The sequence below is a fragment of the Calidris pugnax genome, unplaced genomic scaffold (assembly GCF_001431845.1).
Source record: "Calidris pugnax isolate Ruff unplaced genomic scaffold, ASM143184v1 scaffold111, whole genome shotgun sequence".
NCBI lineage: Eukaryota > Metazoa > Chordata > Aves > Charadriiformes > Scolopacidae > Calidris > Calidris pugnax.
In genome coordinates, this window is record NW_015090872.1 from 4,898,024 (window position 1) to 4,911,669 (window position 13,646).

General features: G+C 38.7%; 1 protein-coding gene across 3 annotated transcripts in view; it reads right to left on the bottom strand.

Moving 5' to 3' along the window:
* The window catches only part of ARMC9 (armadillo repeat containing 9), a 67,116-nt gene that overhangs the window by 52,167 nt on the left and 1,303 nt on the right, over window positions 1-13,646 (bottom strand). For all 3 annotated transcript variants that reach the window (XM_014946071.1, XM_014946072.1, XM_014946070.1), the window contains exons 3-8: window positions 12,569-12,694; window positions 11,969-12,139; window positions 10,815-10,970; window positions 8,023-8,115; window positions 6,743-6,767; window positions 152-309 (exon numbers count right to left, since the gene is read on the bottom strand). In XM_014946071.1, the coding sequence (XP_014801557.1) occupies window positions 152-309; window positions 6,743-6,767; window positions 8,023-8,115; window positions 10,815-10,970; window positions 11,969-12,139; window positions 12,569-12,694 (729 nt within the window). The remainder of the gene's footprint in view (window positions 1-151; window positions 310-6,742; window positions 6,768-8,022; window positions 8,116-10,814; window positions 10,971-11,968; window positions 12,140-12,568; window positions 12,695-13,646) is intronic.

A 13,646-nucleotide genomic window follows, 5' to 3' on the forward strand; every position in this document is an offset into this window, starting at 1 on the left:
CAATAAAGAATATCTCATCCAAAGTGCTGTGTTTCATTAGTAAAGAGACACAGTATTTACAGAAATGCTCATAACTACAGTGTTTAATTCACATTTTAGTGGCATTCTCTATTTTCCGGGGAGTGAGGGAAGCATCCAAGTCATCTCTTACCATCTTGCCATTGACTGTGGCCTCCAAGGAATCCACCAGCTCTGCAGTGACCCCAATGAGATTATGGTAGTCTGCCTGCATTTTGTTAAATCGTTTCAGGTAGGTCATGGTCCTGTGCTCAGATTCCACTAACTGTTGATGAAGATGTTGCAATATTTCTGTCAAGAGAATAATAAAACAGAAATAACATTACCTTTTCAACTGAAAGGACAAAAGAACCCACAAGCATTTTTACGGCTCTGAAGGGACAACTTCAACTGCTGCTATGGAATTACTTTTATCCAAAGGGTGGAATTTCACTGCCAGGATAATTCCATACTGCTAAAGTGATTTCATTTGATCGCCACAGGTACGAGTATTTATTTTGCTTTAATTGCCCAAAGAACAAAATGCTTCACAGTTACAGCAACAATACAAGTGAACGTCACCGAATATATTTGTGAAGAGGATACTGTTTTAAAAGTGTGTTAATACAAGAAGGTTCATGCTGTCAGAGACAAAACAAGGCTGTGGGTGTCGAATCAGGACAATACACAACGAAATGCAGCTCAGACTTGGTTCACTGAACTTGCTACCTGCAGATGAGATTCATGCACCGTCTTCTGCATTCACTAAAGCAACAGCGGGTAAAAAACATGATCACACAGAGCAACTGGAAAGGTCAAACTGCCACTTCAAAGATAAAACAACAGAACAGGACAGGACAGTACCCAGAGATTCCTGCCAGTGTTTGTTGGATTACACTATGAGGCTGAGTATTTTCTCCAGTTACTTGCTAGAAATAGACCACTGATACTTAGGTTATGTTGTGCTTTGCTTATTTCAGAGTAAATAGTAAGTCTTTTAAGAAAAATGGTACAATTCATGGAGGGGAAAAAGCTCCAACATCCAGGCTATCCAGTTCCTCATCTGCTGTTAAAATATTCACTGAATTCTTCAAAGTTGCAGGGAATTCTCTATGTCATTCTTTACTTCTACACAAAACTTTTCAGGTGATTCCATCATTTACTGGTTGATGGTAAGCTATACTAGTTATTTTCAGAAACGGAAGATACTAAAAGTAACTCCAATTTTTCTTTTATGTCTAAATAATAAAAAAAAAGAGTTACATTCCTTGTACATTTTGTTCCTTTGGATTCAATTACTTTAGAGAGGAAAGAAGCAAACTAAATATCAAAATTTGTATCCTCCATCCCAGTGTCAGACCGAGCCAAATGAGCGTTCCACATGGAAGTCAGGCACGGAATCTGGAGCTGTGTACTGCAGTGCACATCTTCCTGACTGGACAAAACTATGAAGGGAGGCACAATAATTCTATTGCTACTGCTAATGTTTATGTATTTTGCTAGCACATTATGTTTTAAATTAGTTTGCTGAGAAGCCAGTATTGCTCTAGTGTTGTGCAAATGGCATTGCGCCCATCTCCAAACAGACTGAATATTTACCATAGGACTTTCTGTTAAAGGATGGGCAGGAATCAGCTTGACCAAAAAGTTCCAGACAGAAGCAGGATTCGTTTTCACAAATTTAAAAAATCTTGGGTTTAGAGTAGAGCATTCCAAACAGCTCAGTATGACACAGTTTAGGTCCAAACAAATTAAGTAGCTAAGATGCAAAATTGGAAACTAGACAAAAATAGTTCCTATTCCTGGATTTGAACAGATTTATCCCACAATCTTTGAGAAAACCTTAGCCTTCTTTCATGATTCACTGTCTCTCTCCATAAATATGTAGATCACATGTTCCTGTAACACAGAAGCATTGGGAAAAATAACTGATATAAGGCCTGGCTGAGTATTAAGGCAATAGCTTGCAGCTGTGACAAAAAAGCCCAGGAGAATTTAGTAGTAGTTATTTTAAAACTGTCCCTTGCCATTTGCTCCCTTGGTCTCTGAACTCAGGCATGAAGCTGGCTGCCCCACTGCAGGTGGCACAGGGGTGGTCATCTTCAGCAGAGGGGAAAAATGGGATGTGCTGCATCAGCACCACGGCTTATCTGGTAGAGCCTTCACAAGTTGTCATCCAGAACGGCGATCTAGATATATTGCAGGTAGTGATGTACTAATCATGCACAAATATCTGCTGTACAGCTTCCGAAAAACCGCTTAAAAAAGCAAAAAAAAAACCCCTTCCTGGCAGTTTTGTATCTCTAATGTCCACTAAATACTATTCAAATAGAACTGTTTGTAAAGATTTCATTGCAAATTAAATCAACCGAAGTCATCAGACAGCTCTATGAATTCAGATGTTAGAAATTGCTTTAAAAACTTGTCACATCTTACAGATTTTTAGAGTTTCTGAAATAGGCTGCTTTCACCTCATTTATATGAAAAGCAGTAGATGGCACAACAGCTTATTTTTACTTTCATAAAATTTAGCAAAATTATCTTTTTAATGGGATCTTTTAGAGCAAATGTACATTAATAGACTTTGGCTATAAATTGACAGTCTTAAAATAAAGCATGGAATACTGAGAAGGTACATTTTCTTAATTCTAATCTGTATTTTTTCAAAATTTATGAGCAAAGGAAAAAAAAAAGACAGTTATTTTACTCTCTCAGCCTCCTTCCCTTTAAGAATGGCTGCTTTCTGAGAATCATTCATGAATCACAGCATTCTGCACCTGCAGAATTTGTGACTGACACCTGATATCAAACTGGAAATCAAGCCACTTTTATGACATTTTTCTTTTACTTTCTTGGAGGGAGTCAAAACTGGTGTGAAATAGCAAAAGAAGCTGAGACAGGCCACGGATTCCCTTCAAATCCAGCAAAATGCATTTGGAAAAAAAAACCAAAACAACCCCAAAACCCCCACACTAGAACCACTCACAGTAACATTAAGTAATCTTGCTGAGAGTCTCAAATTTTTACAAATCTTTAAGCTGTTAAAACCATCTCAACTGCAATCAATTCATCAACTTAAAAATCAGAAGAGTTAAGATGGAATAATTTGAGTTGTCTTTGGAAGCTTCCTTGATAATAATCATCCATCTTTGATTTCATTTTTATTCCAGAGCCATCACTGCTGAACTGCTACCATGGCTTTAATATGAGACAGCTCCAAAACAAGAGTATTTTTCTAAACTAATAAAGATTCTGAGAGCAACCATTGCACAAAACTAGCCACTTTTCAGTATTTTATTCCTTTAGCTAGATGAGAAAATCAGAATACATTTTTATTTAACTGTCATACAGCACATTTGATTCAGAAATTTCCAGTGGATGTATCTAGAGCGTGACTTTCAGTGAGGAAAGTTGGAAGCACTAAGTCACAAAACATAAACCTACTCATAATTTGCTTGCTTTTCATAGCCCAGTGGGGAAAACTTCCAGTGATGAAAATTTATCTTCCAACTACAGTCAGCAGGAAAAACTACCTAACCAAAACTCAATGCAGCTCTTGAATGCTAGTCTTGGCAACTAGGAATCAGGGTCCAACTTACCCCTTGCCTCTTAAATCCAGGGATTATCAATTATAAACACTGGTCTTTACTGAGAAAAGAGAGTCAAAGAGAGGAATCACAAAGTCTTGACATATCTTGCATTTTTTATATCACTATCTTCTCACACATAATTAATCTTATTTAAAAAGGAAAAATATTTCATTAAAGTTTCTCTTCCCAAGAGGGCAAGAAGCTTGCATCATTGACATGTAGCTGATCCAAGTACAGATACTAAGGAAGAGCTGGTCCTGCGCTGCCTCATTTCCCCTTTGCATTCCTCCCATATCTCCATAACCAATAACAGCATTCCTGCAGACAGATCAAAGACCTACCAGTCCAGGTAAAAATTAATATTTAGTTGCTTGTTTAAAATGTTAAATCATGGCCACTCATTGAGTCAGGATAAGGGAGAAGGAAAGAGTGCCTTTCAGAAGCAGTTCATTTAAGTCACCCTGCACCAGCAGTCAAACTGCACCCGTCAGAGAGTAACACCACACATTTGGCTTCTCTCTGTCCCCCACCGAGACACAACTTCCAACACTGACAAATACTTTTTCATATGATAAGCTTATAAAGCTAGGTTCTGGACCTAATACCTACCAGAACCATTACTCACCTGTGGAGGAAAAGAGGGGAAAATAAAGGAAAGAGGACTAACCTCCTGGTTTAGGAAGATACAACATATGGTAAAGCTTGTGACTCTGTCAAATGAAAAAGTTGGCACAAGGCATCACCTGAACTACTGCACGTTTCTATCAGTATTCTTGTCTGCTTTCTCACGTATGTAATGGCCAAGCCTTTTTAACATTTTAACCTCAGTTTGTACGAGCAGTCAAGGAGTTACACACATGCACATAATTCCACAATAAGCTTTTCTCTCTAAGTGAGAGATTGGTCGCTATCAATTATGACAACGTACCTACACTGCAAACATGCTCCCTGAACCTGTGCTTGCTCTCTCTGTCTCTCTAACCTCAGCTCACTCTCACATACCTTGCCAGAAGCACGGCCTCTAGCCAGGTTGAGTTCCTGTATAGAATGGGGTGGAGCTCTCCGCAGAGGAGCTGCAGGTCCCAAGAGCTTCTGTCAGACATGAGGCCTCTTTAGATGCCACCAAAACCTTGCTCTTAATAAAGGCAGCAGTTGCCTTGTCTCCTTCTTGCTTACCTCATTCCCATAAAAATGACTATTCATATTCTAAACTGACATCTTTCCACATTAATAGTCACTCAGACTACAGCAAATCTTGACAGGCGGATAGGTCACACTTAACCTTCTTTTGTGCAGCAGCCTGACACACTTCTTCCACTCTCCCCTCTCCCAAAACAGTGGAAGAGTGGCTGTGAACTCATCCACAGATTTGTAATGAGGCAGTGAAAGGGACAGTAGCTGAACACACTTCCAAATACTTCATTCCCTCCGTTTCTGTGAGCACAGAGGACACACAAAACGTCTGAAGCTCTCTGTGCAAGATGCCAACCATTCTGCTCTTTCCAGCCAAACTGAAAACATATGGGAGAGCTGTAAGTTAAGCAGAACTGCCAGACAGATGGCTTTGAAAGTCATACAGGTATTAAAGTTTTTTAGCAAATAGGTAAAAATCCAGTTTGTAGCACGTTAATCAGGAAAAATAAACACACTAAACTCTCCAGGACACCCTCAAGAACATATGAACCACCCCACCCAAACCTGAAGTGCTTCAGTATGGCAGACTAATGACTGCCAACTATTTACAAAAGGCTGTTTTCAGAATCCTTTGCCATACTGGTCTTCATTCATGTGTTGCCTATTAATTTTCTTTGTGTTTCTCCTTCACTGATAAAGTAAATATTCTCCAACAGCGCATATGTACTGTGGGTCCCATGTGATCTGAACAGCATACTGCAAAAATAACGGCTCAGATCCAAAACTTTCATACAAGAGAGGCCTCAAGTAACCTTTATGGAAAATCCAAACTGACTCAACCTCCAAGGCACGTAACAGATCTACAAATAAAGGCTGACCCACATGCATTCAATACCATGACAGTCCCTATACTTGTACAAAGCACAGAGTCTGTCCAAATAAAAAAAGAATTAGGCCCCAAATAATTCAGGGCCAATCATGAAGTTATTTGTTTTTAACCAGAGTATGGAATTATTGCTTTCAGGAAAGTCCACCACAAGCAAAAAGACTAACTCCTGGAAGAGAAAAAGAAGACCACAAAGATCTTTCTATTATTCAATGAAAGTCAAATGCAACACAAGGCACAAAATAACAAAGGAAATACCTGGAACTCACAGTGAGAGATGAGCCTAACTTCCTCTTTAATTCAATCTACAAATATTAAGTCCTCAATGTAAAATTACTGATTAAAATATCTCAAGAGGAAAAGTCATTGGAGGAACCCAGCTGGGCTCATACAATTCCCTACCGATAAAGTGAACACAAAGTCAAGTGAAAAAAATTTATGTAAGAGAGTTGGGAACCTCAAGTTCTATTTATTGAACTGATTTTTAAAAGGCACATATTTCAAGTACCATCAGCATCTAATGGGATTCAGTGCTGAAATTATTATTTTTAAAAGGACTCCAAGGCACTTACACACTTAAGTATGTATGAACAGCTTACCTAAAAATGCAGCACATCAGAGAGTCATATTTAAAGTAACACATTCTTATTCAAGAGATACCAATAAATACTATTGCGGGAGCTTAAACAGAATAAGTGAATAGGAACAAAATCAACTTTGTCTAAGATCATCAGTATAACTGAATGAGATTTGAAGTCTGAAGGATGCAGACAGGCATAAGCAGGTATGGGAAAGGAATCTGAGGAAACTGACTTTCATCATAACTACAAATGGAGAGCTGGTATGCATTTTGTACAGAGTTCTCTACTTGTTTTTACCATATTTCAGGACAGAATAGACTTAAAATACAAATCCTACTCCTTGACCCCCTCCCATCTCTAGTACATGCCTATGCCCAAACCTACCGACCTCAAGCAGTCATGCAATGACTATCACCAAGACAAGGGTCTGGATTTCAAGGGATTTTTTTACCATGCATCATTATAGTTTGCCTGTCATTGCAGGTGTACTTTCCCCTACTGTTATAATTCATAATAATCTTACAGAATTATCCTTACCACATCTCAGCATTTACCTTTGTTGCATTGTCCATTCTCCTTCTGTTGTACAAGTAGGAGCAGTTCAGGAAAATGTGCATCCTTTCAGTGAGTGTGTGTTCCACAGACACAGAATAAGAAACTCAGCCAATTGGCAAACCCAACTGAGCCAAATATTCCTACTGTCCCAGGCAACAGCCAGTGCCTGATGCTTTACAGGAGAGCAAGAATAAATTAATCGATAATAAATACATAAAAATCTCATAAGTGCACAATGTACAATGTTGCATGGAGACTTGAGACTTTGTGCTGGCCTTTAAAGATACCAGATCCAGCTCTGATGTATAAGATACAGTAACTCCAGTCTAAACATCTTCACACCAAAATCAAAAGTCAAACTGCTGGTTTTACATCAAATCAACAAATATGCAAGTGTTTTAGGGCAAGTGATATTTTATACCTAAGAAACATTCAGGGCTCAATTAGGATCCAGTCCATTATTCCATAAAGAGGATTAAGCAGAAAGAAAGCTTTCTTCAACTGTTCTATGCCAGACTCCTACACAAACCCCCCTACCATGGGAGTGAAAGCAGTGTTTTGGTCACTGCTCCCCATCCTGGCAAACGGGCAGGAATGGAACAGAAGGAATACAATTTCCAGCTCATCATTCAATACCACCATACCAACATGCTGCCTTAGAATAAAGTAAAATATACCAGGAAAAGGACTTCCAGCTTCTATTTTTAAAAAAAAAAGAAAAAGAAAAAGGCCAAAAAAAAAAAAAAAGCAGACTCCAGTTCAGTTCAGCCCTCTTTACCTTGCCTTTAACTGCACCAACCAAAAATGGAGAAGACAATTATTCATATAGCTAGTTAGTTTGCAAATTAGCCCTGACAACACAGCATAAACAATATTGTTAGCAAAACAATACAGTCTGAAGCACAAGCCATTTAATAAAGCAATAATTTCTGGAACCTTTAAAAGCCCTGGAAAACTTTCAGCTAGTCCCTGAAATGGTTAATTGAAGAGATTAGTGGCTTTACGAATGCTAAGAAAGAAATCAGGCCAGGTCGGTGCCTTGGGGTTTATCATATGATAAATATGCAGCTTCATATGCATCTATACTCTGTCTTTACGTAAGTTTTGAAAAAGTTTGTTTTTGCATGGGGAATACAAACAATGCTTCCTATCATAAAAACACTGAACTGCAATGTTACTGCAATTCTGCAATAAATTTTATCAGCACACTCTTCCAATAAATTATACTGCCTCTTTATCGTAATCTAATTATCTTCAAAGTGTTTTCTCCAAAGGATACAAATAAAGTGAGAAGCCTGGGAGTCTGTCTGGCTTTGAGAGTCAGAGACAGGAACCTTTCCAATCTTGTCCTTAAATCCAATGTCCAAGAATCCTTGAAAAGAAAAACAAATCATGACAGCTGTTCACCAAATATGTACACTCTGCTGAAAGTACTGTTTAGATCACAGCAACCTTCCCCTAGTAAACAAGGCAGCCAGCATTGTATTGAAAAGATTTTCTCTTCACTGTTACTGCACTGTTATTGAAGTGAATGTGTTTGCTAGCTACCCGCAAAACCATATAGAAGTTAGAAGAGTTCAGTATTATTCCTAGACAAGGGTTCTAAAAACAAAATGTAGCTTTATTTCAAGTGTAAAACTACCATACAGTGTTGGTGCCTTGTATGCACATCCAACAACTGCCCCTAAATTAAAAGTACCTTTAAAATAAAAGCAACTTGAAAAAAAACCCAAAAGATAAAAAGATGAAAATTAATTTTAAATTTATTAAATAGAGTATGAAATGAACAAATTTCCATTGCTCAGTTTTCAAAAAGTAATCACTGTAGTCATCTTACACTCCTAACAAAATCTGAGAATTGTAAAATTTGTCAGGAACAACTGCGAAGTGGCAGGCCAGGACATCAGTGATCAGGGTACAACATTCCTAAAATAAGGGTTTGGAGAAAAATAACTCATTTATGAAAAACAGACCAACGTATCAGCTACTGTCTTCTGCCTGACATAGCACCTCATAAGCACATGAAAATATTAATTAAGGAAAAAAGCCAAACTACACCTAAGAATTCACTGAATGCTCATTTCCTCCATTTCAAACTTTCAGTTAAGCTAGTTTCTGCTGGATGAGAAGCCAGCCAACAGATGAAAAAGCAGTATCTTCCAACAAGTAGCAGGAGCTTCCTAAATTTACTGCTGTATATATCTATGGTGCAAGCTGTTCTCACAGCTCAAATTTGCCCTTTATTTCACCACGCTCGTACAGAATTTACTTGCTGCATTTACCAGTTCAGTACCCAGGCAGTGGTGCACCACAGTACGCTGTATATTACCAAAGGAACCATGTCTCCTGCAGAGAGGAGTGTATATTATTTTTCAAGATGTATTACACAAACAGACAGGAACTCCAGCTCTATAAAGCATCAGACGCCGGAGAAAAAAAAATATGCCGTAAGAACACTGCTTAGTGGACTGGTGACTCACTGCTGTTCTTTCTCAAACGTAAAACAGTCTGTGTTTCAACACTAACATGGAATGAGCTGTACAATTCCCACAAGAAAATGTGCGTGACTGTGGACTAAGAGCTTGGATACTGGGTTACTATGAATAAACCTGAGTATCTCGTCTTAGATAAGGCATTCAAAAAAAAAAAAAAGCTGCTAAGTATAATTAAAAAGACTAGTCATAGCCCATCTCTGAGGTCAACGAGTATATCTCATTATTTATAGCTAGTCCCAAAGGAAAATGGCAGTATATGCCTTTTTTTGGTGTTAAACTGGAGCTTCTCATCAGCTGGTACATCCAAAGTCAGCCCAAGGGCAAGTATCACTTAAGCTTTGATTTGATATCAAAAAGCATGTGGCAGCAATGCAGGCTGAAGATATCTCTTCCCATCACAGTAACTGCCCAAAGTTTCTTAGATAAAGCAGCGAAACTGTCCGTGTGACAGGAGGGTGAAGCATTTCAAGCATATAACCCTGCAAAATAACATACATATTTTACAGACAAATTTGTGTATGCACATGTGTGCGTACTTGGGTGCTGTACAGACACACATTCACAGGCAATAAAGCACACCAGTTCCTTGATCCAGTTCAAGTGCAACTACATAACCAGCCATTTCCAGCTTAACCAAAAAGTTAAGGCGCTGTTTTGTGCCGCAGGAAGAAGCTGTCAGCAGGTGAGATGGTGGCTGTACCTTCCCCACAGGTATTGCCACCAATACTTTGCAACGTCAAACCACAGCCCTGCAACATCATCTCCTAACCCTCTTCCTGCACATTGCCCAGAAAGCAGTCGATCTAAGGGTGTTTCATTACCCCTTCATCAATAGAATAACTGTAGATTTCATCACATTGAAAGTGCCCCCGCAAATGAGATCTATTTTGGAGTTCAAGGACACTAGCTTTTACGCTCTCTTCTCACCTTGCACGTGGAAGCCTAAGAACTGAACTCTGTAAAGACATTCAAAGGCAAAGGCAAAAACCTATTTAACAAAAAATTCACCAGAAAAAATGCCTGTGGCAAGAGTCACCAAACCGCTAAACGTGGCCATGCTCTACAGGTATGCTCTTCCAGCATTTTATTATCTTTTTTGGAGCGGTGGAGAAAAGTCTCAGAACACAGACAACAGAGACTCGTTTTCTGTTACTTATAAACTTGACTTTTTCTTCTCCACATTAAATGAAGTTGCTCCAGTCTCCTTATGCCTAGTTATCATGTTTGAAATCCACCTATACATACACAGATAGTGGGGATGGGAACGACCTCAAAGCAAGTAAGTAAACTTGAACTACTATATAGTGATTCCCAGAAGCATGTATATTTCAGGGTTGCGTGGAAAGGAAGGAGGGGTAGCAATTCTTACATGTGGACACAAAGCCAGAGTACCAGTTAGGACTCAAATAAATATATTTAAGATGGTACTCTTATTGATAGCGCTCTCACAACCCTTCCTCCATTAAATATATGTTTCTTTATGATTGTACAGTTTCTGTTAAATTACAAAACTAAACATCTATCACCTCATGAGACAAATCATCATAAATACCCTCTCTGCAAAACAGATACTTACCTGGAAAAGCTCTTTAAATGAAGGATGTACCATGGGGTTCGGAACAAAAGGCAAAGCATAGAAGGGAAGAAGCTCTGTAGTCTGGCTCAGTGCAGCTCCTTTTGTTTCCAGGTATGCCTTAAAATGAGAAATCCTTTCCTCAAGCTCAGCTTTGTCCTAGGAAATAGAGCAGCATATTTATTTAGAAAACTACCACTCTGGATGCACTGTAAAGCTGCCAAATATAAGCAGTGACCTAAATACATTGACATCAATTTTGAAATCCCAGAATATTTGTTATCTAAAAAGCAACATTTATTTAACTAGAGAGCATTACATCTTGTTTTCACTGCTCAAAACAGGAAGTTTAAACTGATGTTTAAACATCATCCAGGTCCAATGAAAGAAGAGAGGAACAATTGCTTTTGGAATGTAAATTATTCCTGCCTACTTCAGACTAGATTTTGAAAGCAGAGTGCCATTTCCTCACTCAGAGCAGAGAGGAAAACACCTATTTTAGACATGCTTTATTTCAGTGATAAGTGCAGAACCATAAAATCCATTCGTACAGCACCAGGAAGAAGGGAATGAGAGCTGGAGCACAGAACAGACCAAAAGCTCCTTAGAGGCTGGAAAACACAACGAAGGCATCTAAATACTCCTGTAGCAGCCGACAGGTGTAAGGCAGGAGCTATTAAGCCCTGGCTGATCTGGCTGACTCCAGGCTACTTAAATGTCTCTTCATCATAAAAGTCCCATGTGACAGAGATTTTATTTTATGACAGCTTGGAATTGTTGTTTTCAGTATGATATATTAAGCTGGTCAAGATTCAGCTTTCTGATTTGATCAGAAATGTTTATATTTCAACACACAGCTTCAGTCCAAACTGGAAGCAAAATAAGTGTTTTAAGAATCTCCTATAGATTACAATCAGAGCATGCTGGTATTTTCCAAATTAAAATATTCAGATAAGGACACCTCTGAATTCCATCACTGTACTTCACAATACAAGGGGTCTGGTTCAACTAAAATGGAGACTGTGGCCCCAAAACTGGATACATATATTCTGCGAATTCTTCTTACTAAACATCCCATCCTTATCCACACTAAAGACAAATAAATGAAGTAAAAGAAACAAAAGCAATTTGAAGCTTCAGTTGTGAACCAAACTTACAGGTTTTCCCATAGAGTGTTTTAAGAGGTAGGTGGCAAAGTAGACGTGAAGATAGAACTCCAGCTTCTGAGCAACCGGTTCGTCGTCCCTGACTGAAGACGATATATGCTCCTCCCAGAGCTGGAAGAAAACCTTCTGCTCACCATTTTCAAATGCCGTGAGCAGATCTTTCTGCAAAGGGGAAAAGTATTCAGTGAAAAATCAAACACAGAAGGGGTATGTTTTTTCAACAGTAGCTCCGTAAATGAAGAATTCAAGTGTCATCTGAAGACTTTGAATTGAAAGTTTTATGCAAAATCTCTTATCATTCAATGACCAGCCAAATAGTCTTTCTCCACCTATCTTTATTATCTTTTTTCATGCATGTAGATCTGGGGACCCATTTTTACAATAATAGAAAAATAAATGCCTACAGTCTGTGAAAATCAGTCTTATCAAAGTACAGCAAGCTAAAAACCTGAAATAGTGTGAACCAAAACTACTGTCTCAGGTTCAAAAGGACTGGAGTTCTGCAAAAAAGCAGCTACCAAACTTGCTGTAATAATAATTCACATAGTGGTTAGTGGCCTTTAATTGTTTTTAGTGTAAAAGACGCATTACCTGAACAGGCAAAGCTTTGGAATCTCTTGAGGAAACATCTGCTGTTTTAGGCAGTGGCTTCCCTTTTGTTTTACATTCCTTTGTAAATACTTTCACCGTTTCTTCAAATTCAGCAAAATCCAAATACTGCAAGACAAAAACATACAGCAGCAATATTTTTTTAGATTATTAATGATTTAATGAGTGACCCATAGATTGCCAAAGTCCTTTAAAGTTTCCCTGTAGCAGGGTCCATAAATGCCAAAGACTACACAGCAACAAACCAAGAACTGGTACCTCACATGGCAGGAAATTACTGTCAACAAAATTTCCTCCTGCATCCTAGAGAATAGTACTGACAACCGAGCACATCCTCTCTGAAAGAACGATGCCCCTTGATTTAGCCAGTAATTTCATTCAACCAAAGAAGAAACAGAACTAAAATCCATTAATGCTATACCTTGGTTGAAAAAACAAGTAAATAGCTTCCTCACAAATAATGTTCTCAGAGGGCAGAATTCTTAAGTGTGGCTCTCACCTCCACAGCAGCAGCCAGACAGCTTGAATCCTAAGCCAGGTCACTCATCTGAAGCTGTGCAAGCCAAATTAATAACCGAGTAATCCAGCACTACTGTTCTGAGAACAGAGATAAACAGGCAGCTGCCTCTTCCTCCCACTCTGTACAGCCATTATATTACACACAACTTTCTGCTCCTCCCTTCATCTCAGGAGTCTTAGTTATTGGTTGCTGAGACAAGACATTACATTTCATTTTGCAAACTTGATCTGGATGCCCAACATTGCTCCAGAGAACAAGAATTGTTTACTTTCTTCACTGTTAACATAAACAATAGTATAGCAATGATTAGGTACCTAAACCTCTTGTATAGATTTGTTTTCTGAGATCCACAAAAATACCTAAATTGTGTATGATTCTGCCATTTGCTCTTTAGGGAGAAAGTAACTGTCCATGCTTTCATCAGACAACCTGGTGAAAGCCGGGCACGGTGGCAGCTGACTGCTGCTTCCAGTCACCTCTCTGCAGCACTGGCATCTGCAGAACCCTGCGGTAGGCTGGGTCACACAAGCACACAAGGCA